The sequence below is a fragment of the Leucopleurus acutus genome (genome assembly GCF_964270905.1).
Source record: "Leucopleurus acutus genome assembly, chromosome: 7".
Classification (NCBI taxonomy): Eukaryota; Metazoa; Chordata; class Mammalia; order Artiodactyla; family Delphinidae; genus Leucopleurus; species Leucopleurus acutus.
Genome location: NC_139150.1, coordinates 113,969,367 through 113,996,070, shown reverse-complemented (window position 1 = coordinate 113,996,070; position 26,704 = coordinate 113,969,367). Strand labels below are relative to the sequence as shown.

The window sequence follows — 26,704 nt, the reverse complement described above, 5'->3', positions numbered from 1 at the left end:
TTTTCATTTCAGTTATTGTATTGTTCATCTCTGTTTGTTTGTTCTTTAATTCTTCTAGGTCTTTGTTAAACATTTCTTGCATCTTCTCGCTCTTTGCCTCCATTCTTCTTCCGAGGTCCTGGATCATCTTCACTATCATTATTCTGAATTCTTTTTCTGGAAGGTTGCCTATCTTCACTTCATTTAGTTGTTTTTCTGGGGTTTTATCTCGTTCCTTCATCTGGTACATAGCCCTCTGCCTTTTCATCTTGTCTGTCTGTGAATGTGGTTGTTGTTCCACAGGCTGCAGGACTGTAGTTCTTCTTGCCTCTGCTGTCTGCCCTCTGGTGGATGAGTCTGTCTAAGAGGCTTGTGCAAGTTTCCTGATGGGAGGGACTGGTGGTGGGTAGAGCTCACTGTTCCTCTGGTGGGCAGAGCTCAGTAGAACTTTAATCTGCTTGTCTGCTGTTGGGTGGCGCTAGGTTCCCTCCCTGTTGGTTGTTTGGCCTGAGGCAACCCAACACTGGCATCTACCTGGGCTCCTTGGTGGGGCTAATGGCAGACTCTGGGAGGGCTCACGCCAAGGAGTACTTCCCAGCACTTCTGCTGCCAGTGTCCTTGTCCCCACGGTGAGCCACAGCCACCCCCCACCTCTGCAGGAGACCCTCCAACACTAGCAGGTAGGTCTGTTTCAGTCTCCTATGGGGTCACTGCTCCTTCCCCTAGGTCCCTATGCACACTGCTTTGTGTGTGCCCTCCAAGAGAGGAGTCTCTGTTTCCCCCAGTCCTGTCGAAGTCCTGCAATCAAATCCCGCTAGCCTTCAAAGTCTGATTCTCTAGGAATTCCTCCTCCTGTTGCCGGACCCCCAGGTTGGGAAGCCTGACGTGGGGCTCAGAACCTTCACTGCAGTGGGTGGACTTCTGTGGTATGTGTTCTCCAGTCTCTGAGTCACCCACCCAGTGGTTATGGGATTTGATTTTACTGGGATTGCGCCCCTCCTACTGTCTCACTGTGGCTTCTCCTTTGTCTTTGGATGTGGGGTATCTTTTCTGGTGAGTTCCAGTGTCTTCCTGTCCATGATGGTTCGGCAGTTAGTTGTGATTCTGGTGCTCTCGCAAGAAGAAGTGAGAGCACGTCCTTCTAGTCGGCCATCTTGAACCAATCTCTCTCGGGCTCTTTTTTTTTTTTTTTTTTTGCGGTACGCGGGCCTCTCACTGTTGTGACCTCTCCCGTAGCGGAGCACAGGCTCCGGATGCGCAGGCTCAGCGGCCATGGCTCATGGGCCCAGGCGCTCCACGGCATGTGGGATCTTCCCGGACCGGGGCACGAACCCGTGTCCCCTGCATCGGCAGGCAGACTCTCAACCACTGCGCCACCAGGGAAGCCCATCTCTTGGGCTCTTTTATACATTAATTTTTTTTTTTGGCCACGCAGCTTGCAGGATCTTTGTTCCCCGACCAGGAATTGAACCTGGGCCTCTTTGGCAGTGAAAGCACGGAGTCCTAAACAGTGGATGCCAGGGAATTCCCTCTTTTATACATTAATTTCTGAGATACACTCTTGGATGTGAGGGATTCCTGACAGCATGTTGATTCTGCTCACTCTGCAACTGTGTGAAGTTTAGTCTCCATTCGATTTCGCTGAGTATGGGAAGAGGAGCATACGGGGGCTCTTCGTTTAAAAAATTCTCCGGTGGCCAGACAGGCCAAGGACCTCCTACGTCATGTGCTGTGCGCTGCGTCTCTGAGCACGGACAGTGTTGACCTGGAACAGTCCATGAAGGGAGGATGCTCTCGAGGTCGTTCAGTAGTCAAGGAAAAAGAAGAAAACTTCCTGGGATTGGCGTGGTTGAATCTGGAGGGTTTTACTTTCCACATGCGTGTGTATATGGTTGACCTGTTTTCACCCCCAGCGACATGAGTTTTATTTAACATAGTCAGTGGTGTCACATTGAAGCTGGTGTAGACAGGACAGGATGCTTCTGCAGGCTTGGGCTGAGCGCTGGAGCAGTCAGCACATAAGACGTGTAGGGATGCCACCGGTTCCTGTGCGCTGAGTACGGGGTTTTGTGAACAGTTCTGGTTTGGGTAACAGTTTACGTTAAAGAGACGTTTTAATTTTTAACTGTACAAACCATTATGAAGGGAAAGCATCTCAGGACTTCCCTGGCGGTCCAGTATTTAGGACTTGGCCCTCTCACTTCCAGGGCTCTGAGTTTGATCCCTGGTCGGGGAAGTAAGATCCCGCAGGCCATGCGAAAAAAGAAAAAAAAAATTTTTTTAGAGAAGGGAAAGCATCTGTCACCAGATGCTCTTTTTATTCCTGACGGGTTGCTCTTTGTTCATCAGAAGTTGGTGCCACGTTGGGGAGCAGACCACAGCCGTTTTACAACAGATTCCTTTTATAGGATAGCACTCCGTTGCCAAAACTTTGCGTCAAAAGTTTGTCACCGCTGTTCTTGCCGGGCGCCTCCCCTTTCCAAATGCTCCATCTTGGTTCCTGCCCTGATCTCAGATCTTCACCCTTACTGTGTGCTCAGTTTTTAATAAAGTTTCTTAGTGTTTTCTGAATTACGTTAATAATTAGTCCAAATGAGATACTCTCAGAAAAAAAAGAATAGGTTCCATATTAAACTAAGCGACAGCGCCGTGGCCTGGAGCCCTCTCCCCGAGGTGCCCGGTGCCCCGTTGACCCCCGGGCTGGCTCTGGTGGCCCTCCCTGTGGTCACCCCGGTCCAGCTCCTCGTGGACCCGCTTCTGTCACCTGGCCTCCCACCGGGTCCTCCGTCCCTCCCCCTCTGCCGTCCCCACTGTCGAAGCTGATTTTTGCAGGAATCATGACCTCAGTCTGCTCTACGTGTGTCCCTGGCCCCCAGAGCCGAGCAGGGCCCTGACCAGGGGGTCTGCGGGGGTGTGGGCAAGCTCTTGGGGGCTCTGCTCAGCATCCTGGAGTCCTCTTCACTCCCCCCGGCCTCCCTTGGCCAGTCCCTCCATGATCCGCCGCCCTGTAGGGTGGTCTCTGTCAACTGCCCCAGAGCCCCTCCTGCAGGCCCTGGTTTTCCCCATAATCCTGGGAGACCTGTGCCTTTAGTTCCCACATTTTGCACTTTACGGAGGAGGAGGTGGAAGCACGAGCCATTTGCTAACTGGCCCAGTCTTTCTGTAAAGGGCGATGCTGGCCTCTTCACCCTTTTTGCTGTGATGCCCACCTGCACCCCCACAGCTCCCACCCGTGACCCTGCCCGCCTGCATCCCCACACCTCCCACCCGTGACCCTGCCCGCCTGCATCCCCACACCTCCCACCCGTGACCCTGCCCGCCTGCATCCCCACACCTCCCACCCGTGACCCTGCCCGCCTGCACCCCCACAGCTCCCACCCGTGACCCTGCCCGACTGCACCCCCACACCTCCCACCCGTGACCCTGCCCGCCTGCATCCTCACACCTCCCACCCGTGACCCTGCCCACCTGCATCCTCACACCTCCCACCCGTGACCCTGCCCACCTGCATCCTCACACCTCCCACCCGTGACCCTGCCCGCCTGCATCTTCCCACGTCCTACCCGTGACCCTGCCCGCCTGCATCCTCACACGTCCTACCCGTGACCCTGCCCGCCTGCATCCTCACACCTCCCACCCGTGACCCTGCCCGCCTGCATCCCCACACCTCCCACCCGTGACCCTGCCCGCCTGCATCCCCACACCTCCCACCCGTGACCCTGCCCGCCTGCATCTTCCCACGTCCTACCTGTGACCCTGCCCGCCTGCATCCTCACACGTCCTACCCGTGACCCTGCCCGCCTGCATCCTCACACGTCCTACGTGTGACCCTGCCCACCTGCATCCTCACACGTCCTACGTGTGACCCTGCCCACCTGCGTCCTCACACCTCCCACCCGTGACCCTGCCCACCTGCATCCTCACACCTCCCACCCGTGACCCTGCCCACCTGCATCCTCACACCTCCCACCCGTGACCCTGCCCACCTGCATCCTCACACCTCCCACCCGTGACCCTGCCCACCTGCATCCTCACACCTCCCACCTGTGACCCTGCCCGCCTGCATCTTCCCACGTCCTACCCGTGACCCTGCCCGCCTGCATCCTCACACGTCCTACGTGTGACCCTGCCCGCCTGCATCCTCACACCTCCCACCCGTGACCCTGCCCACCTGCATCCTCACACCTCCCACCTGTGACCCTGCCCGCCTGCATCTTCCCACGTCCTACCTGTGACCCTGCCCGCCTGCATCCTCACACGTCCTACGTGTGACCCTGCCCGCCTGCATCCTCACACCTCCCACCCGTGACCCTGCCCACCTGCGTCCTCACACCTCCCACCTGAAAGTGTATTGTGTGCATTCTTCTCTAACTTGCTCTTTTTCAACCTTGACATTATATCTTTGAAATTCACCTTTGGTGATACGCATCCTTCTTTTCCACTGTTGGACGGTGTTCGTTCCTCACTCATCTTTACCCACAGCCCTGTGAGGGAGGAAGAAGTAAACTAGGCAGCACATGGCTTCAGTCCACCAGTCAGCCCTGCACCCTGCAGCCCAGCCAGACCAGGACAGAAGAGGGGGGCGGAGAGGGCAGGATTCACGTTTGCTCAGGGCGGGCGGGGCACTGATGCAGAATAAGCTGGCGGCAGAGGACCAGGGGGCTGAGTTGAGGAAAGGATGCAGAAGTCTGTTCTTCCTGAAACCCTCTTGATGGTCTCATGTGGTGGTGGGTATTGTTACACCTGTTTATGACACGTGCTGGGAAGCTTGCGCAAAGTCACAGACCTAACACGGTGGAAACCCAGGTCTGGGTATAAACAGTGCCACGTATTTGTTGCCAATTCCCCGGCCTTGGCCCTCATCTCAGCCCGGCGTGTGCGCCCTGGGTGTACGGACTTTCTCTGGGGACCGGTTCCCGTCAGCGTCACTGGTCCCACACCCAGCGGGACAGGCATGGCCGTCAGGGTGGGTGGTGCTGGGCCGGGGCGGGTGGGGGGGGGGTGGTGGTGCGTGCCTGGCCCCGGCCCTGACCCTGACCCTGACCCTGACCCTGACCGCGCTGTGTGCTTGCCCACAGGGGATTTCCCAAGAAGGCCAGCAGAACTGCCCGCATCGCCTCGGACGAGGAGATCCAGGGCTCGAAGGATGCCGTCATCCAGGACCTGGAGCGGAAGTTGCGCTTCAAGGAGGACCTGCTGAACAACGGGCAGCCGGTACAGGGCGGGGTGTGCTGGGGTGGGCGGGGTCTGGAGCTGCCCCCGAGCCCTTCCCCCTCCCCCAGGCCTAGGGTCCCGAGTCGCGTCCTCACCGCTGGCCCGGTACCCCGAGCCCCACGTTCCTCTGCGTGGTGAGGCTTGGGTCCGGGAAGTGGGGAGGGGAGAAGGCTGCTTTCTGCTGCCTCCTGCATGGGCCATTCCTGGGGCATCACAGCAGGTTGGAGGGAAGGGAGGGAGGAAGGACTGAGGGTGAGGCCGGGGGTAGGGCAGTGAGGACCTGCGACCTTACAGAGAAAAAGGAACCAATCCCGCTGGAGGGGTAGGCGTGGGGAGAGCCATGCCCCCCGGTGACCTGTCTCTGCCGGAAGCAGTGAATCGGAATTAAAGTTCCAGAAGCAGAATTTGGATTCCAGGCCCTGCGATGCTTCTGCACAAAAAGCATCTTTCCTTAGGAGACCATGGCTGGAGTCTAGAGTGTTAGGAGACGCGGATTCCGTCACCTGAAACGGGAGCCTTGCTTCCCATCCTCGTTCTAGTCTGTCAGGGCAGGACAGCTCAGCTCAAGAAGAAAATAGTAATTCTGTTTCAAGGCTGCAGAATTGTGAAGTCGGTCAGAGTAGCTCTGGTGACCGTGTGGACAGATGTTTCCTCCAGTGGACCTAGTGTTTCCTTGCCAGTCTTGTTTGTTCGGTTTTGGGGGTTACTGACCCTTTTCTTATCACATCAGAGTACTTCAAGGGGACAGGAAAAGCAAGTCTAGCAAAGGAGATCTCAGGTAGGGGAAAGGAGCCTTTTGTGCTTTATTATGGGGAAATTTGCCCAGCTCTTCAGTAGAAGCAGAAAAGGGCCTCTTTGTATAAATTCTCCCTCACACACCTTTTTCAGGAGAGAGAGTCTCTGTACTAATTAAGTTTTCTAGGAATTGTAATTATCAAGCGTTGATGGATAAAAATGTGAGCACAGGCCGCATCTGCCCGGGAAGGTGGTGACTAGAGGAGGGTGTTGGATGCTGGTTTTAATCATCAGGATCCTGACCTGAGCTCAGGAAGATGAAAATGCTAATGAGTTCCTGTGTTGGTTAGTGATTTCGAAGAGAAGATTTTCACCAAGGGAAAATGTATTCTCCCTGAAATAAGTGGTTGCACGTGTAAGTGTACATATTCTGGAAGTTTGCCCTGGCTCTGTCAACCAGAGCCTTTGATAGATTAAAACAAATACTTAAGGGAACTTTTTCAATCCAGGTAAAGGCATCTCTCCAGGTTTTTTTTTTTCTTTTTTTTTTTTCTTTTGGTTGTTTGTTTAAATATTCCTCATGGACTAACTCTTGGTTAAAAAGTAAGACTTCTATGAGCCCTTACGTTATACTATGTGTATTTACTTTTGTTATATATATATCATGTGTCTCGCGTATAAATATATATTTTTGGTGTTTGTCTGTTTAGCAGTGAATGACATCTCCAGTATTTTCCATAGATTTCCACATTTGAGAGTTTAAAAAAGACAAGGAAAGTAAGGTTCCCTTTCTTAGAAAATGAGACGCGGAAATAGCTTTATCCTGATGTTGCACCTCATTCCATACTCACTTCTGGCTTCTTAGAGCTCGTCTGTCCAAACGGCGTAGTAGTTTAGAAACAAAGCTATGAAGTGACTTTACTTCCTGGTGGGAGCAGGTACGTCTGGTGGAGGCCTGGGTGTCACATGATGCTTCTGCTCCAAAGGAACGGGGTGGCATCGCTCCAGTCCTCGCTGGGGTGCTGCTGTAGTCGTCCCTGCAGACGTTAGGAAGGCTTTTAAGAGAGCAGGTATTTAAAACTCTCTCTGAAAACTGAATTCATGATCTTTTAACACACGTGAGAAAAATAAACAGCACCTTACTGTACGAGACATTCCGTGCAGCAGACACTGCCCCTGCCTCTTCTCATCCTCGGCCCCTTCTTTACAGAATGAAATAAGTGGAACTTCAGGTCTTTTGTCGTCTGGCACTTGTCTTATTTCTCTTCCCGGTCTCCGCTGGGACTGGAACCAGCAATTGCTGGAAGTCAGCAGTTTACCCAACATATTTTCCTGATGAGATCGTTTCCAGTAGCATCTGTGTCTAGATTCACGAGTTTGGAAGTTTATCTGAAATAACTTGTGCAGGATTTTGGGGGGTTTTTTTGTTTGTTTTGGGGGTTTTTTTGGATTCTGCCATACTAGTTACTCTCTATCTTGAATCAAATGCTTGTTTTTAAAATGCCCCCGATGGGCCGATGGTCATATTAGAGCCAGCGCTCAAGAGCGGCCATCCGCCCAGCAGACAGAACACGAACGTGGACATTTCTCTCGTGTTTGGCCCAAAGCGCCGGCCGGTCGATGCAGAAGCCTCGCCGCCCTCTTTGCAGACAGTCTCCCCAAGTAGGCTCACGGCCCCTCTGCCAAGTCCACGTGTGTAGTCATCCTTTGTGGGTTATTGCATGTGCTTGTGTTCACCTCGGATACCCAGCCCCTGGGAAGTGCTGTCAAAGCAGAGAGGGCCGTCACTGCCCGCTGGCCTGAAACTCCCTCATCAGGCAGTTCTGAAGCCTGTGGATGGCTATGAAAATAACATTTCCTGTAAAAAGAACATTTTGCTGTTTCAGTATCTTTTTTCTCTGTGTTTATCGTCAGGGGTAAATATATGACTCGTACTTTTAGGTGACTTCTCCCCTGTTGCTCAGTCTGTGCTCTATCAGTTGGTGGCTCTCAGGATGGGTCACCCCACCTCCCAACCCAGGGTCAGGACCAGAAGGGTCGGTGAGAGCAGCTGAACAAGGGGAGGAGGGGACTCCTGTGCGTACAGGCGTCAAGGCGGAGAGGGAGCAGTTGCAGAGAACGGCCAGCGTGTTTGCTTTTTCAGCTCTTTTTCCTAAGGTGTGGCAGCATTGTGGTTTTTCTGATTTCTGTGACTTGCTTCGTCTAGAGGTTGACGTACGAGGAAAGGATGGCACGGCGGCTGCTGGGTGCCGACAGCGCGACCGTCTTCAATGTCCAGGAGCCTGAAGAGGAGGCGGCCAGCCAGGTACCCCGTTCCTCCTGGCTCCCCAAAGAAGCAGATTACCCTGTCCCCTCTCCCTGCCCTCCTTACGGACAGTCTTGGGGTCAGCTCTGTGGAGAGCAGAGGGCGGGTCAGAGGAAGGAGCATTGTCATCGGGTCAGCCTCCCAGCCAGCGTTTACTGAGCACGTACTGTGCTGAGTGAGTGATGGGATTTATTTCGGTTGGTGACACCTGTTCGTTTTATCTTCTTATCGATTCGTTTCTCTCCTTTCAAGTATCTTTCTGTTTTTTCCTGTCCTGGGCTGTAATGCAGAATAGGTTTGTGTGGAGGAACATATGTTCACTGACATTGTCTGAAATCACTAGTGACTATTTCCAATTATGTTCTTAATATCTCGTCCAGGTAAAATACCTATGTACAGAAAAGACTCTGTTTTCCTCCACGGATGTAGTTATAAAGCACTAATCAGCAGAGAACCTAAAATGCTAACATTTTGTTCCCCTGTTAACACCAAAAAATAAGTCACTTCATGGATTTGATGTAAATAAACTGTTTTATAATCTCCACTGCTTCTGTTTGGAGTCTCCAGATGTAGTTCTGAGATAAAAGAAAGCTTTGTAACCCAAGTTTAAAGGATCAAGTAAACTCTTTCTCGTGTCTCTTAAGAAATGGATCAGCCTTCAAAACCTGAAAGGTTCTCTGTGTTAAATATCGCTGCCACACAGCTTCACTTAAAGCTGCAAATCTTGTGAGATTCTTGCTGTTCTGTACTGGGCTTCACCTCTTTTTCTTCTACCATTACAGGACCCTGGGTCTCCTCATGCTTCTGTAGGGAGTCCTCTGGATGGTCAAAAGGTCACGCTTTCACCTTTCTTTTCTTCCCAGTCTTTCCCTGTATCTGTTTCTTCTCTTCTTCCTCGTTTACCTGTGTATATAGTTAACTGCCACACATTAACTATAAGTACTCCGACCAGTGTCTATTTTCATTTAATATCAGATGGACAGAATTAACTGCGGTGTGATTTTTGTGTCATTTATTTACAAACTTGAATTTGATTCTGTCCTTTGTGGCTACTCTGAATTTTAAATTGTGAAAAGTTTCTCATTTGTTAAACCTTTGTAGGGGGAAAAAGAGCTAATTCTTAAACTGACTGATTTGATACTATTTAGACAAAACAACTTGTGTATTTTTTGCAGTTTTATTCATACTGTTGAATTTCTTCCTTCAAGGCAACAGACTGTTTTGTGAAGGTTGAGTACCTTAAGGGAAAACCTCGTTAAAACAACCTTTCATTTAATATTAAATAGAGAATATCTCATAATGGGCTGCCTTGTCTTTACTGTACTCTGTCAGCAAGAGATCTGCAGGCTCCCCCTTCACCACCAGAGGATGGTGACGGGGACTTTGCTCTGCTCCTGTGTTTTTCACCAAACATTTGACTGGACCGTCCGTCCTCGGGAGCAGAATGGCCGCTCAGAGCTGCAGAGCTGAGGGAGAGCCCGAGGCTGTGTGGCGAGGGTTGCTGGGAGGAGGGATTGTGGTGCCATTTCTCCATCACTCGTTTGCTGGGAGGCCGAGTGAGCTTGCAGCTGCCCTTCCGAGCAAGTGCCCCACCAGGCAGAGGAAGCAGTGTGCCGCCATGTTTACCGTTGACGAATGGTTTAGGAATGACTGTTGCCTTTTTCTTTCTCCTCCCCACCCCAAGAGAAGAGAGAAGGAAATTCATCTTCATAGTTGGTTTGGTTTGGTTTTGGATCATAGGACTTGAGGACAGTCTGAAATATCATACATACTTACTTCCAGATGTTCTTTGTTTTATATGGAGTTGAATTGGGCACAGGCTCCTTTTTTTAGCTCTGTGGTAAAAAACATCACTGTCTTCTGGGCGCCTGACTGGAGAGGGGGTAAGACGTGGGCCTTGGGGGACTTGGTACCGCGTGGACCGAGGTCGGTGACGTGACCCTTCTCTCTGATTCAGGAGTACAAAGTCTCCAGCTGTGAGCAGAGGCTCATCAGTGAAATCGAGTACAGGCTGGAAAGGTCCCCTGTGGAGGAGTCAGGGGAAGAGGCTCCCTGTGGGGACGCGTCTGTGGAGAGCGGAGTGGCCCCGTTCTTCGAGACGAAGCTGAAGCATTTCAAGATCTTTGAGGGGATGCCCGTGACCTTCACATGCAGAGTGACCGGGAATCCAAAGCCGAAGGTGAGCTGCAACAAGGCTTCTTAAGAGTTGTGTTCCCCAGGGATGAGCTTGGCTCCCAGCATGCCACACGCCATTGCAGCGTTAGGGGGAACAGGTGCAGACTAAGCTGCTCAGTACCCGTGATGTAAAACGCTCGAGTTCAGGGCCGTCCTCAGGAGCCACTGGAAACCAGCAAGGGTAGAAGAGTAGAACAGGACAGGACAGAATAGAATAGTAGAATAACGGACAAGGAGCCTTTCATAACCCACATCATTTACTCATATGATGTTGCCATTGTTACACCCAAATTGCAGACGACCGGGCTGAGCTCAGGGGGGTTAATGAACTTTCCCCGGGTCAGAAAGCTGTGAGTGGCCAGGCTTGAACTTGAATCCGCCCGTGCTCTGTACCAGACAGAGGAATAAAGCTACCACAGGTGATGGAAACTGCAGATCTTTAGTCTACAAAACCAAGGCCTCCTGTGTTTACAGAGGCGGTGGAAGCAGGAATACTGTGAGAAAGGGTCCTCCGAGAAGCTTCCGGTACCGAGGATGGGGCCGGCCTGGCCGGAGCCCTCTTCCTGCAAGCACGTGGGGATGCTGGAAGGAGGGAGGGTGGCCCTCTCTTTAAGGAGAGACTGGAATCACTGCTCACTGGCCCCGCAAAGTGGCAAACAGGACTACACTTTTCCCTAGAACTTGAGAGAAGAGAATAAAAGAGGCACCCATGAGAAGCTGAAACTCCAGATTCACACTCTCACAGGATACAGAGCCCAAAGCTGAGAAATTAATATGAAATTTAGTCCAGGATGATTATAATCCTGAGGTGTCTGGCAGAAGCAAGTAAAAATTGCCCCATAAAAGACTTCCACACTGGGGCCCGTCAGACATCTACAGGGCAGGAGGGGGAAGAAGTGAGTTCACAAGAAAAACTCACAGACCCTGCGAGCAAACAGGGTCCACAGCAAAAGAAACGGGAGAACAGAAGCCACGGTGCCACACAGGATAGAGCCGTCTTGAGGGGACTCCTCCGAAATTACTGTGTTTAAAGTGATGGAAACAATTCTAAAAGGAATAGACACTTTAGTGAAAGAATAGGACCAGAGACAAGGCACATGTAAAGTAAGCATGCAAAAATGAAAACTGTACTCCCTGAAATTAACATTTCAACAGGGGCTGGTGTGAAAGAGCCGGAATGAGACCGAGTGAGACAGGAGCAGGGGCCGGGCCGGGGCCACACCTGAAACTTTGAGGGGCTCGTGCTCTGGGCTCCATCCGTTGTTCTGTTTTCACAGTAAGGAAAGTTTTACCACCATACTCTTGCCCTAAAACCGAATCCCAGCCCCACAGTCAGAAAAAGATAGACCAAAAAAATTAGCTTTATATTTTCAGAGCCATTGCCACCTCCTGATGAGACTTCACAAATCAACTGTTGTTAGAGAACACACGTCTGTATTATCTTGACATCATTGGATCATTGGTGTGTGTTCACAACCATGATATCAAATGCATGTATTAAAAATAAACATGCAGCTTATGAGGGGAACTCATAATTATATCATGAACTTCCAAAATAGTCACAAAAAGAACCCCACGTTCTTTTTCAACCTTACTCAAGGCACGGTTACTGATGGGCTTCTAAGATCACTGAATCCTGTTCTTAAAGAACATTATGTTCTCCCGAGAGGTGGGCTTTTGTTTTGACGTGACTGTCTTGTTCTCCTACAACCTTGAATGTTTCACGGCCGTTAAGAGGTTGATTTTCCAGAGCTTTTTCCTGTTAGATGTTCTGTCTTCCTGGCTGCCATTCTTTTTCTTCCCTCCCTGGTTTATTGAAACCTGTTTCTCCTGCACATGTTCTAGCAATTATATTAGGATTGTTGGCGTATGGAATACTCATCGTGTTTAAAAAAATATATTTTTTTAGCTTATGGGTTTTTTTTTTAATTTTTTTATTCTGCCCTTGACATGCTTGTTCCATTGAGATATGAGAAGATGGAAGAGAATTTCTAGTTCACCCTGTTTTCATCTCTTGTACCCTTCCTGCCCTGTGTTTTAGCAGTCTTGGTAAAGTTTTGGAACTCTCTCTTAATCTCATTTGAAAGTTGGATTCCAAGTACAATAGAGGTGGAAAATATGATTAAAGGAGAGAAATAGGGCTTCCCTGTTGGCGCAGTGGTTGAGAGTCCGCCTGCTGATGCAGGGGACACGGGTTCGTGCCCTGGTCCGGGAAGATCCCACATGCCGCAGAGCAGCTGGGCCCGTGAGCTATGGCCGCTGAGCCTGTGCTCCGCAACGGGAGAGGCCACAACAGTGAGAGGCCCGCATACTGCAAAAAAAAAAAAAAGGAGACAAATATTCTAAAGAACTGGCATAGAGGCAAGAACGCAAAAGGGAGAAATTATGTACTAATCACAGCTTCTTTGTTCCATTGGAAATAATCCAACCACTAAGAGTATGATAATTACAAAGTATCACACCTTATGTAACTTAACTTTTAGAACTGAAAGTTATTAGTCTATTTGATGGTGAACTTTTAGGTTCTGGAGATTAATAATATAGTTCCTGTCAATGAACTGACTGAAAGCTAAGGGTAGGAAAAGCTGCAGCGGTCAGATCCTGATTGTTCTTGCACTTATCTCCTGCCGTCTGTTTTTAGCCTTTCCCTATCTTAGACATGGAAGTTTCAAGAAAGATTTTTCAGATTCAGAGGCTTTGACAGGGAGTGGAATTGGAAGGCCAGCTGTGGTCTCAACTGACATACTGATTTACATGCAGGAAGAATTTCATTTTAAAACTGCAAGCTCGGAACTAAGTTTCTTCTGTTGGGAATCAGGAATGCTTTTGGTTGCAAGGAACAAAAGTGACCACAAAGAACCTGCTATGGTTTGAAAAGGGAGGATGTATTTCCCTCCCGATGGCAAGTGTGGAGGGGCCAGTGCAGCATCCTGGCTGTGTTAGGGCTGCCGGCTCTGTGACCCAAACTGTGGCCCGTCTTCAGCTGTGCAGTTCATGATCAAGTCAGAAATAATAACCAAACCATGAGAGACCCACGGACCCAGGATCTTGCTTAAAGGTGAGGGAGGGAAGGATGACCCGTAGAAAAGCTCGTTTGACCATTTAGAATTTTCTTATTTAGTCAAGAGTTTTACTTTATTTCTCACATTTAATTTTCCATCACCCCAAGTTAAAATATTATTTGAAAATTATTATACATTTCAATACTACTGTGTTTTCTTTAACATAGTGGAGCTGAGGAACTGTAACCCTCCGTCCTGTGCCCCTCCGCTGGGAATGAAAGTGATAGGGTTCCCCCATCACCCCCCTCACCTGCCCCAGCTCCTCACACCCTGTTCTGTTTGACACGATTCCAAGGAATCGCTGGGGTTTAGGTTCTGGTTTTGTTGTCTACAATAACCTTTTTACCTTTACAAGTAATACATTTTCATTCGGGACACTTGAAATAGAAGCAAAAAGCAAACTGGGCGCCAGCGCTGAAACCATCACTGTCCTTCATGTAAATAGTGGATGAATGTAAATGCCTGCTTATAGACGTCTCCTTAAAAATAAAAAGCGGCTGTGTAATTTCTAAAACTGAGATAGAATTCAACTTGCTTGCCACCTACCCTTTTCCCTCAGAAGCCAAGGTCCTGCCCTGACGTCCTGCCTCGCGCTGTAACTCGGGAGCTCAGGGCGGCCCGTGCCCCTCCACTCACAGGGCCTCACCTTCATCTCTGCCTTCCCCCTCAGACCTACTGGTTTAAAGATGGGAAGCAGATCTCTCCCAAGAACGATCACTACAGCATCCGGAGCGACCCTGACGGGACCTGCTCTCTGCATACCGTGGCCTCCACCCTGGACGATGACGGGAATTACACGATCATGGCTTCGAGCCCTCAGGTGGGGATGCGCGGTGGCCTCGGGCCTGTGCCCAGGGTGGTGGGGTTTCCCGGGCAGAGGAGCTGCTGCTTGGCTAACGGGGAGTCATGCCTCTTTGACTTGAAACTGTTTTCCCAATTCTCCATCCAGCGTGTTTTCCCAGGATAGAAACATCCTTTAATATTTATCTATTCCGTGAGATGTTTGTCTCCATGAATAATTCCGGTGCAGATGTGCATTCTTTCCATAAATATTATTGAGAACCTGATAATGTACACCTGTCATGTGGGTGGTGGAGCTGCAGTGCTTCAGGGGATGAGGTCCCGAGACAGAAGATAAGCCAGTAAACGAATGCATAAACCATGTGATTGCAGGTAGGGTTATGTTCTCAGGAGAAAGGAGAGTGAGGGGTATGGATAAGCTGTGGTAGGAAAACTCAGGAAGGAAAATGTTTAGAAGAAATACGCACACACCTAATTCAGTGGAGTTTAAGTAATGTGGAAGTGTGGACAAATTATGATTTCGATAGAACATACATACAGCATTCAGCGTTTTTGTTTGTTTACACCCAGATGTTTTGTAGTTGCCCTTAGATTTAGGGTCAAAAAATCGGTTGACTACTTAGAATTTAACAGACAGCTACTGGGTACCATGTTCCCAATTCAAGCCTGCAAATTCTTTTTTATTGAATATCTTGTATATTTTAGGTGCTATACTGGGTACACAGAAATATGTAAGAAGTGATTTTGTGCCTTACAAGCTCAACATCTGACTGGGTATTTTATGAAGTCTGCAGAAATCATGTAAATGACGCACTTCTAAAAAAAATTTTATTTTATATTAGACGATAGTTGATTTACAATGTTGTGTTAGTTTCAGTTGTACAGCAAAGTGATTCACTTACACATATATGTATATATTCTTTTTCAAATTCTTTTCCCAGTTTGGTAAAAAACACTCTTTTTTAAAAAAGAAAGCTAAAGTTAACAGTTTTATTATGTAACTGATGAAGATTGCCCAGAAGTTATCTTTTTAAAAAATCTCTGATCTATTTATATCATTCCCTATTTCATTATTTCTTTTGAAGGAAATATTAAGTGTTAGAAAATGAAGAAAATGATACAAATCATTTTAGCAAAGTGTACAGACTTCTGAAAGTTTGTACAGTGTTATACTGTCCTCGGGTTACATTGTCATGTAAAGATACATTTCTGCAGTGATGGTAAGAGTGAAACTGAAATTGCCCACAAATCAGGCTATGATCCAGGACAGCCGACTCTGCACTGACAAGAAAGTTTCCAAGTTAATGCCTTCTTGAGTTTCTAACTTTTCAATCAACGAACACATGACCATCCCTTTGAAAAATAGAATCACAACCTTTACAATAAGTTACATTTTAATGCTTATTTGTGTTCATGTTGTTTGTATTTGAGGGAACGAAAGTGGAACTTTCTCTTTTTTTAATTATATTTTTAGTATGTTTCCTTGACTACTTTTTTTTTAATTGCATCTTTATTGCACTTTGTAGATATTGCGTTTCTTACAAATTGAAGTTTTGTGGCAACCCTGTGTTGAGTAAGTCTATCACTGCTGTTTTTCTAACAGCGTTTGCTCACTTTACATGTCTGTGTTACACTTCGTAATTCCTGTTCTATTTCAAACTTTTTAATTATTATTACATTTGTTATGGTGGTCTGTGATCTTTGATGTTACTACTACAACTCTATTAACCAATTTCGATTTTCAGTTTTCTGCCTCTTCAAAAAGTAGCGGAGCGCTCAACAAAATGCAGAATTTTTCTTCGTCCTGGGCTCTTCATTTCTCTTGTGCCCTGGAAAGGCTAGGGTGGGCTATGGAGCTAGAACATTCACTGTGTTCCTTATGTGCTCACCACTCCTGGGGTCCCGCTGTCCACCTCAAGGCGTTTTTCCTAGTGAATGTTTTGAACTGTTACTGGAGTGAGCAGTTTTATAGATAGAACAAGAGAAATGTCACACTGCAAGTTTTGAGTCTGCTTCTAGTCTCTTCAGGTGACGTAGCTTTCCATGTGGGGAAGTTCTAACGGGAAGGACCAGGCAGGTGGCAGCGGGCAGGCGGCTGGGCTCCAGGGTGGCGGTCTCTGCATGGTTATTAAACCCCTGACCAACCAGGTGAAGGAGGGCTGAAGATGCCCGTTCAACATGGAAAAGGAGGAGGGGCAAAGTCAGAAGACGGAAGTGACGCAACGAAGACCAGGAGTGGAGACGTAGGGACAATTCGGAAGAGTCGGGGGTGCAGGTCGGGGTGCAGAGCCAGCACCCGGCACCGGGCAGATCTGAGTTGGGTTCTGGCCGCGTGGCCTTTAGCAAGTCCTGAATCTGTGCGCCCGCTTCCTCGTCCATGAAGTGAGAAAAATAATACGAATTTAAACGATGCATGTAGAGCGCTTGGTTTACCTGGCATGTGACGGGCTTCCAGTAAGCGCAGGTTGTTGCCACTGTTTAAGTTCGAGGACGCTAGTCCCCCTTCTCGGAGCAGCACCCTGAGCTGGCAGGGGCCGTGGAGCCCGGCTGTGTCCCTCCCTCAGCGCCGTGAGTCCAGAAGTCAGTGCGGGCTGGAATCTCTCCCCAGCGCGGTGCTGGCGCGGGCACTTCCAGCCTCCACCCTGGGAGAGGCGTTCCCGGCAGGGGCGGCTCGGTTGCGACTGCACGGCCGGGGCCCTGGGAGGAGGGCTCAGCTGCAGAGCCCACGTGCACAGCTGGGCTGGCGGGAGCCACGCCGCGGCCGGGAGGAGACCCCCCCCCAACGGCGGGGCGCTGCCCTCGTGCCGGGCCGTGCGCTCCGCTGCTTCACCGGAGCCCTGGCCACGCCCCCCGCGGCTCGCCCTGTCTGGTTCTTCGCCCTTTACCTTTCGGAGGCGAGACAGAGAAATGAGCAGTGGCCGTTTACCTCAGCTCACCAGGAGCCCGGCTCTTCTAGCAGACTCGCCCGTCCTGTCTGTGAGTCAGGCAAGCAGCGGTGTGGCCGCCCTGTGTCCCAGAGCCCTCGAGGCCCCGGGACAGGGCAGGTCCTGATGCCGGAATCCCGCTGGCTCTCGAGGTCGGGCCCCCGAGGATCCTCATTAACGGGGTGCGTTCTCGTAACTAGGCGTCTCCTTTCCTACTGAAATGACCGAAAGGCAGGCGTCTGAGGCGAGGCTCCTGAGGGGAATCTGAGGACATGCTAAGCGTGGGCGCTGGGCCTCAGCCTGACACGGTTGTGAGTCTTGGTGTTTAGGGTACTTGGCAGTCGCTCTTGCAAGTTTCTGAGTGAGTCGCCTGGTTGATGTCCGCGCGGGGGTGAGACTCCTCCTCCGGCCGGCTCTTCAGTAGCAGGTGTGTCCACACCTGCCAGGTGTGGGTTTTGTGAGTCATCACCGAGAAACTGGAGTGAACTTCCTGCCCACTTAGGAAAACGAAGTGGCGTTTCAGCCCTGACGAGCCGCGCCCTGTTGCTCTCCCTGCTCCGTGCTGCAGGCTGTCGCTTGCTGCTGTAGGAACACGGTGACAGAAATGCTTCACGCTCCGTAGTCTCAACTTCAGAAACAGCTGCTACGGTATATAGTAAAGGACTTCGCCATTCTCGTAATTTGTGAATGAAAACACGGTTTAAAAGAAGCATGATGTAAATAGGCACTGAAAATAAATCTCAAAAGTAAAAGCTACGGTTTTCAAAATACGTTAGTCCCAGAAGCATAGCGTGGGGTCCGCTGACCTGGGCTCCCTGCTTCCTTGATACCCTTTGATACCTTCGTTTTTTTCCACGTTATGGAAGGACTTGGGTTTGGGAGGGAGACAACTCCATCTCTTTTCTGGTGCACCGTGGCCTCCACGATGTGAAGTGACCGAGGGAAAGAGGAAAAGGCTGATGGAAAAATGAGTTCGGTAATGAAACACGGACGGCCGAGCTCTCCAGAGCAGCGGAAGATAATTCCCGGGAGCCAACAGAAGGGGTGAGAAGCAAGGAAAGAGGAAAACACGGTCAGCAGGTTAGTTTATAGAATAATTTTCCACCTGGGTCAGTCTTCAGGGAATAAGGAACACGTTAGACGTTGTTGATGGCGTGCAGTTTCCACCTGGGACAGAACACACTGCTCTGGGCAAGCACTGGCCGTGGCGCATCCTCAGCCCGGCAGCTCCCGGGAGACGGTCGCACGGTTGAGTGGGACCATGAGGGACTGTGACGCGTTACAGCAGGCGGCCGCCGAACGAGGACCACAGGCTCCGCCTACATCCGACTCTCATCCCATCCTGAAGACACGGCGGAATCGAAACACAAATGTTTGACTTTGTTTTGCTGCGTTGCTAGGTTCCCCCGTCCTGCTCTCTGGTTTGGAATGGCTGTCGTGCACTGTTTGCTGCGTCCTCCAATTGCATTGTGTGTGCGAGCGGCGGGCTTCCCTGAGACCTGCGGGCCGCAAGTTAGATTTCATAAACCGGGAAATGCAGATGTTTTGTCCGTAGCACATAAATCACTGGCCTTGCAGGAGGCCTCAGATACGTGTTACAAGCTGGATGGTTAACAGAGAACCACCTTAAGAATTCAAACGCGTGGTTTGCGCTGTAGCTTTAAACACTGAGGACTTGTCTGGAATAGAAAAGCAGTGAGCAGCTGAGTTCAATTTAAAAGGCTGGTTTGTTGGTTGTGTGTGTTTCAACGTTATAAGGTTTTCTGGCACCTTCCAAGCGTCCCTTCAGACATTCACTTCCGTTATTCCTTCATGTGTTAATGATAAAGCAAAATGAAACGAGACAGTTGAAAGCGAACAGACAGCGTTAACGTACCCCTGAGCCTGCAGTGACGGCAGTTTTACTGGGTTAACTGGCACGTTTGTAGGATTAAAATCACCGAATGCTCATTTTGGATGACCTTCCTCAGAAAACATTCAAACTTACAAATCTCAGCTTCCTATCGCGCACTTTGGAGGCATCTTTTCAAAAATGCTTCCCTGGGTTCTGGACTGAAAATGTCAGAATTATACCACTCGCTACTTTGGTTGCTTTCTAAGTAGTCCTGTTCACTTGTTGTTAGTAATATATTTCGCCAGTATCAGTATATTATCAAACTCACAGGTCTGCCTGCTGAATTCCAGGCCCTTTCCCCTTTCTGTTCCAAAGTGGAGGATGGTGTGGGAATAAGAAGGTGATAAATGACACCATATGCCGTTTTCTTAAGTTCGGGAAGTTAAGGAAGATTCTGGGGCAGTATTTGTAGGGTTCTAAGCAATCGCAGTAAAAACCTTGAAAGCGTGCTAGAAATGTGTGCTCTTCACGGAGCAGCGTGCCAACCTGTCACCGCGTGTTTGGGAGCGGGGAAAGGAGACGAAGTGCATCCCAGGCACAGGCAGTGCTCGGGGTTGGGCAGGTCCCCTTTCCTCCTGGGCCTCGGACGCAGCCGTCAGACAGCTGGGAGGTACCTGTGTGCGTGGCGCCCTGCAAGCGCCAGCGTGGGCTGGGGTAAGGTCGGTCTGCCCTCCACAGTCTCCCTCCTGCGCTTGGAGTACTTGGCTTTCCTCTGGAGTAAACTGCATCCTAGTACCAAAAAGAGAGAGAGAGAGGAAGGAAAAGGAAAGAAGGAAGGGAGGGTGGGTGGAAGGAGGGAAGGAAGGAAACTCCATTCATATGGAAAAAAATGGTGTTGAACGAAACAATTCCTATCCATCTGGTGGTTATTATAGTTACATCTGTATCCAGTGCTATAAAAATTTAACATTTTGAGCGTTTAGCATGTGCCAGACACACCACCAAGTACTTGACCCCTGTTAACTCGTTCGATCATCATAAGAGCCCCTCCCTGCAGGATGACCAGCAGGGTCCTGTTCCACAGGTGAGGACCCTCACCCAGGGGTATGTCGCCTGCCTCGTCTTTCCACTGTAAGGGACAGAGCTGGTTACAAACCCAGGGCAAAGGAGCCAAGGGCAGGCATCTGGGGCTCATCCCAGCACTGAGAGCCCTGAGGGGCCAGGGGGCACTGGTTAAAAGAGGCCTCTGAAGGAACCAAACAAGGTACCGCGAGCAAAATACGTCTACTTGGAAAATTTCACTGGAGTCAGACAAGCTGCTGGGCCCATAAAAATCACCCTAATGTGCACACCTGATGTCACAGACCCAGAGAAACACAGCACCAGCAGCGGTGGCGGCGGAGTTAGCAGTGATGATGACATCAAGTACGTTTACTACTAACAAGACCATCATGGATTATATCACTTAATCTTTGCAGCACCCTTGTGAGGTATAGTGCCCCACCTTTTACAAAAGAAGAAATGTAGGCTTGAACAAATTTAGGATTTGCCCAAAGCTTTAGGAAAAACGTCAAAACTCAAATCCAGGTTAGAGGAATTTTTTTTTTTTAGCACCATTATCTGCTTCCCCAAATTCAAGGTTAAAGGTTGAATTTAACTTTTATCTTTAACTACATAAGTCATTAGTTAATACTCACTTCCCTGGTGGATCCTCTGGGTTTTATACCACAAGGAAGAATCCACCCAAATCACGTAACTCTTTTAATCTCTCCAAATTAAAATTATTTGCCGAAGCAGCGAAGCAGATAGTAAGGAAACCATATCATCAGTTCAATGGAAGCTATTTGTGTGAAAACAAAACATACAATCCCTTGTCCTCAAGCTCCAAAAGGAATCATGGGTCTTCTGTGTCCCAGCCGTGATGACACATCAGCTGTGTAATTTATAATGGGCTCTTCTAAGCAAGTTATATCTAGATTTTCTGTAGCAAGTACAGACCGGGAGGGGTTCAATGGAATTGGTGTACAGATTTCAAGCTACTTTAGGGAATCCCAAGTGTTTGTAAGATCAGCATGAGAGAATTCATATCGTGTGGCCTGAACTTCAGATACAGTTGATCTAAGTTGGAAATAACTCGCCTCATAAAGTTATATACTTCATTATACTTGGACATTTCCGGGAAAGGCAGCGCTTGTGGCCTCAATGGAGGAAGGTGCGTGTCCCGCGGTACAAGACCTCTTGAGTTTGTGTGTTTACAACAGCTCCTGGGTCCTTCCTAACCCTCCCGTCCGCACCGGTACTGTGTCTTTGCCTTTCCTGGTGACTATGGCCTGAAGAGGTCCAGGCTTTGGGGAGACCCCGAGGGCCCCTCCCTGCATCCTGCCGTGGGGTCCCCCTCCGTGTCCCCGCCAGCGTCCTCTCAAGGGGGGGGACTCAGAAGGCGGTTCAGGACCCACAGAACCCCTCTGCTTTGGTCACCTGTTTGGCCACCTGCAGTGACAGTGGGGGTCAGGGGTCAACTTTACTTGGACTCTAAGCGCTCCCTTCAGCCTGGAGCTATAGAACTCACCAAGGACGAGGGTGGAAAATCAGTCTGCGTCTCATGTTCCTGCCCTGCGTACTCCCTCTCGGTCATCGTCAGGGTTTAGGTGTCCTCCTGCTCGTCCTCCGGGGCCCTAAGGAGCGAGCAGAGGAGACCATCTGCTTTGCTGCTCTGCTGGACGTAGGGAGAGATAAGTCCAGACCAGAAGGCGAGTGACAGGGCATTGATTCCTGTCGCCCGGCCCCCCTAAGTGTTGCTGTGTGTCCCCAGACAGCACTTATCCGATTTCCAGTTGACAACTTTGAGGGAGAAGACAGCGCGTGTAGCCAGATGTTATCATAACTTTATACGGGGTATAATCTATAAAACTATCGACTCACTGTGTTTTACACCTGAAACTAATATAATATTGTTAAGTGAACTAGACTTCAGACAAGATCAGGTGTGTTCAGGGTGGGGTGACTGTAGACTTTATACTTCAAATAAAAATTTTTTTAAAGATTATAAAATACAGCTTTTCATTATTAGAATAGGCCCTTATCATGTGACCCTCATGGGTTCAGACATTAACTGCTTCTGGTTTTAAAAGCTCAAATATTCTCACTTTATGGGGACAGGGGGTCCCATAGTCGTCATGCTCCTTGTCGCCCCAGGCATGCTTGTTACGTAACGCTTATTTTTTCATGCCGGCCGCCCTTTCACTGTGCGGTTTTGGGAAGGGATACCACGAACATTTAATAACTAAAAAGACTGAAATGATCTGGTTTGATTTCAGAGTTAGCTCCACGCAGTAGGTATGTAGCCTTGAAAGTGGCATCATCACAAGACGTCCCAGGGGGCGTGTTTCAGAGACAGGCTGGGGTCCCGCTGGTGCGGCGCGCTGGTCTGCGGGGAAGAGTGCCCTGTGGAGACCAGGGCAGCCGTGGTGGTGACGGGGGTGGTGCTGGGGCGCTGGCCTCTAACCGTCGGTCCCTTCTGTCCCCGCAGGGTCGCGTCAGCTGCACGGGACGGCTGATGGTGCAGGCCGTGAACCAGAGAGGCCGCAGCCCCCGCTCGCCCGCCGGCCAGCCTCACGGCAGAAGGTATCTCTCGCGTCCCTCCCCGGGCGCTGCTGCTCACTGTCACTATAACCCAGTGCTGCCAGCATCTCGGGGACACCACAGGAGAGAACGTACTTGGGGGACAGGATGGGGCCACAGCAGGAAGCGTGGTGGCGTGTGCCTCCTTTCTAGCTGGGGGCGGGGAGGAGGACGTACCGGCTGGGCCTGGTGCCCTCCGACACGTGCCGCGTGTGGGCGGGCGGCAGCCACGTCACCACGGACACGCTGGTCGGTGGCACCCAGGCTCTAGCCACGCTTTCCTCACCAGCATCACGTGGGCTGCCCCCTGGGTTTCCTAAGATCGGCTCGTGTGCAAAGGTTCCTTGTCCGGTCGCGTAGGTCACAAGCTTGTCTCAGATCCTAGCCTCGTAGGTCAGACTTGCCCCGTGGCCCCGAGCGAGTGCACGTGAGGATGGGCAGCGGGGCTGTGGTTCTCAGTGACACACGTGGCTACAGATGGGGCCGGTGACTGGGCCATCCGGCCCCTGGGCCTAGCACAGGGGAGGACATGCCAGTGAGGCCGCCGGCGGAGCAGGAGATGGCAAGCAGCAGCGGGCGGGCTCATGCCCCACGCGGGCTTGTGCCGGCGTTTGGGAGGCAGCTCCGGCCTCAGCGCTCGCAGGTTTGATGCAGGCTTTTTGGGGCGGGACTTGGCGCACAGCATCACCGGCCCCCGCGCCTGTGAGCACAGCACAGCTGCAGCAGGTCCGTTCTCTCCGGCTTCACTTGGGGCCTTCCGTGCCTTTCAGCCGTTTGTGGGCCACTGACTCCTGAAAGGGCATTGTGCTCGTAAATGAGGCCTGGTGGGTGAAGGCTGGTGGTTACTAGCGTATTATACTAATTTCTCATTTGCTTTGCTCCTACTTTTGCTACTGAAGTGTTTCTTAACTTGCCTCTCAATGATCTCCGGCAGGGTTAGTTTCAACACCTCACTCCTAAGTCTTCCCTGCAGTCACTTTAAATCATAACTGCTCTTAAAGGCGGCTCTGGCAGCATCCTCAGAACCAAGAAAGGTGCACAAAATCTGGGAGATGTGCACAATTTTATGTTAAAGCAAAAAAAAAAGAATAAAAATTACTGCTTTAGGCATATGGTTAACGGATACAGAAGAAAACTTGCCTAAAATGTGATTTGTTTTCCTGGTTAATATGAAAAGAAATTTTTATTAGAATGATATTCATTCTTTTTAAATAATAAGAACTTTTAATTTCCTGCAAGTTTACAATCACAGTGGAAGCTGTCCTGATTTCTGTTGAAAAATATCTGGTAATAAGTGAGCAACAGCTGCTGCTGCTTCTCATACAGCTTTAAAAATAGTTATTTAGGAAAAAATAGGTTACTGTTAGTTTCCCATTTTCCCCTTTCAGGATTTATGCTAGCTGTAAGGGTTAGGATAGCAGATTATTTGAAGTCTGCAATTAGCAGATTATTAAATGTATAATAAACTTCCAAACAAAACAAGACTTTGTTTTACTGACTTTCTTTATGGTATGAACCCTGGGATTAGGAGCTAGGTAAGCAGTAAGGAAATTATATTATTGCCCCATGTATTATAGAGAAGAGATAACTAAGAACCTGACAATACCTACTGTCTATTTATATTACCTATCATTTATGTGTCGTTCTCCTTCCTCCTCCTCCCCCCTTTCTTTCCATCTGTCTGTATTTATCTGTGTCATTCTCCCTCCCTCTCTCTCTGCCCCCATCTTTCTTTCCATCTATTTAACTATATTTGTGGCATTCTCCCTCCCCTCCCACATCTTTCCCTCTGGGTGTATCTGTGTGGCATTCTCCCTCCCTCCCTCTCTGCCCCCATCTTTCTTTCCATCTATTTAACTATATTTGTGGCATTCTCCCTCCCCTCCCACATCTTTCCCTCTGGGTGTATCTGTGTGGCATTCTCCCTCCCTCTCTCTCTGCCCCCATCTTTCTTTCCATCTATCTATATTGTCTATCTTTGTGGCGTTCTCCCTCCCCTCCCCCATCTTTCTTTCCATCTGTTGGTTTTCTCTCTCGTCCGAAGGTCTCGTTCGAGATCCAGGGACAGTGCCGACGAAGGTGAACCGATTCAGGAGCGATTCTTCCGACCGCACTTCCTGCAGGCTCCCGGGGACCTGACGGTCCAGGAGGGCAGGCTCTGCAGGATGGACTGTAAGGTGAGGGGCTTGGGTGCCTCCCTTCTCCCTGCAATACCACTTCCCTTTAGTTCCTTTTGGGGAAATTATGTAAAGTATACATCTTTAAAATGTTTCCTAGCAGAAGAGGAGAGAAAATGAGTGGAACATACTAATATTTATATACATTTCAAATCATTCTTTTCCTTGATTTTTAAGTTTTTGTTGAATATGTCCTTTACCTAGAACCCTGTGTACCATACTCCAGAAAGTGAACTGGGAGGTTTTATCCCTCAGAGTCGCCCTTTTTGTTGAAGTAATGACTGTGTTGGATCTGTTCTCTCTCCTGATCTTACTTATATTTACTCTGTTTTCATACACATTTCATTCCGTCGACAATAGGGCTTCTTAACCAGGTCCTGGGGTGAGCAGGTCTCATCAGGTGTGTGGGCCTGAAATTACACAGGAGGTTGTATGTGGTACACCTGCCATCAGCTTCCCAGAGGACCTCGAGGCCAAAAGTGTGTAGGAATCACTGGTCTGAAATTTTTTGATTGTTTTGTGTTTTTGCCCCATTATTTATTGATCTTAAATTTAAATTTTAGCTCTGAAATATGAATACGCTTTTAAAAAAGTAATTTGGGCTCTCTCTGCTGGTTGTCTCTGGAATTGCAGAACACAAGATGTAAGGCACTTAGAGGGTTAACTCTGGGCTTGTAGAAATGTATAAAAAGCTTGTAGAAATGTATTTAAAATGTATAAAATACTTTCCAGCATAATTTTTCAATATAAATTTATTTTTTGGCTGCGTTGGGTTTTCGTTGCTGTGCGTGGGCTTCTCATTGCGGTGGCTTCTCGTTTTGGAGCACAGGCCCTAGGCGTGTGGGCTCAGTAGTTGTGGTACGTGGGCTCAGTAGTTGTGGCTCGCGGGCTCTAGAGCGCAGGCTCAGTAGTTGTGGCGCACGGGCTTAGTTGCTTCGTGTCATGTGAGATCTTCCCAGACTAGGGATCAAACCGGTGTCCCCTGCATGGGCAGGTGGGTTCTTAACTACCGCACCACCAGGGAAGTCCCTCCAGCGTAATTTTTTTAATTTTTATTTTATATTGAACTATAGTTGATTAACAGTGTTGTGTTAGTTTCAGGTGCACAGCAAAGTGATTCAGTTATGCATATGCATGTATATTCTTTTTCCAAGTTCTTTTCCCATTTAGGTTATTACAGAATGTTGAGCAGAGTTCCCTGTGCTCAATACAGTAGGTCCTTGTTGGTTATCTGTTTCGTAAATAGTAGTGTGTACATGTCAGTCCCAGTCTCCCAATTCATCCCTCCGCCTCCACCCTTCCCCCCGGTAACCGTAAGTTCATTCTCTAAGTCTGTGAGTGTGTTTTGTAAATTAGTTCATTTGTATCAGTTTTTAGATTCCACATATGGTCTTTCTCTGACTTACTTCACTCAGTATGATCATCTCCAGGTCCATCCATGTTGCTGCAAATGGCATTATTTCATTCTTTTTTATGGCTGAGTAATATTCCATTGTATATATGTGCCACATCTTCTTTATCTATTTATCTGTTAAGGGACACTTAGGTTGTTTCCATGTCCTGGCTATTGTAAATAGAGCTGCAGTGAACATTGTGGTACATGACTCTTTTTGAGTTACGGTTTTCTCTGGGTATATGCCCAGTAGTGGGATTGCTGGGTCGTATGGTAGTTCTATTTGTAGTTTTTTAAGGAACCTCCACACTGTTCTCCATAGTGGCTGTACCAGTTCACATTCCCACCAACAGCGCAGGAGGGTTCCCTTTTCTCCACCCCCTCTCCAGCATTTATTGTTTGTAAACTGTTTGATGATGGCCATTCTGACTGGTGTGAGGTGATACATCAACTGTAGTTTTGATGTGCATTTCTCTAATAATCA

The 26,704-nt window shown here is 49.3% G+C and overlaps 1 protein-coding gene across 1 annotated transcript in view; it reads left to right on the top strand.

Annotated features, from left to right (window-relative positions):
- PALLD (palladin, cytoskeletal associated protein) overlaps positions 1-26,704 on the top strand; it is a gene marked incomplete at its 5' end in the record, with an annotated part of 393,811 nt that overhangs the window by 358,364 nt on the left and 8,743 nt on the right. Inside the window, 7 exons of the mRNA XM_082843562.1 lie at positions 5,058-5,193; positions 8,135-8,233; positions 9,016-9,066; positions 10,191-10,412; positions 14,141-14,290; positions 22,559-22,653; positions 24,695-24,827. Coding sequence (XP_082699688.1) covers positions 5,058-5,193; positions 8,135-8,233; positions 9,016-9,066; positions 10,191-10,412; positions 14,141-14,290; positions 22,559-22,653; positions 24,695-24,827 — 886 coding nt within the window. The remainder of the gene's footprint in view (positions 1-5,057; positions 5,194-8,134; positions 8,234-9,015; positions 9,067-10,190; positions 10,413-14,140; positions 14,291-22,558; positions 22,654-24,694; positions 24,828-26,704) is intronic.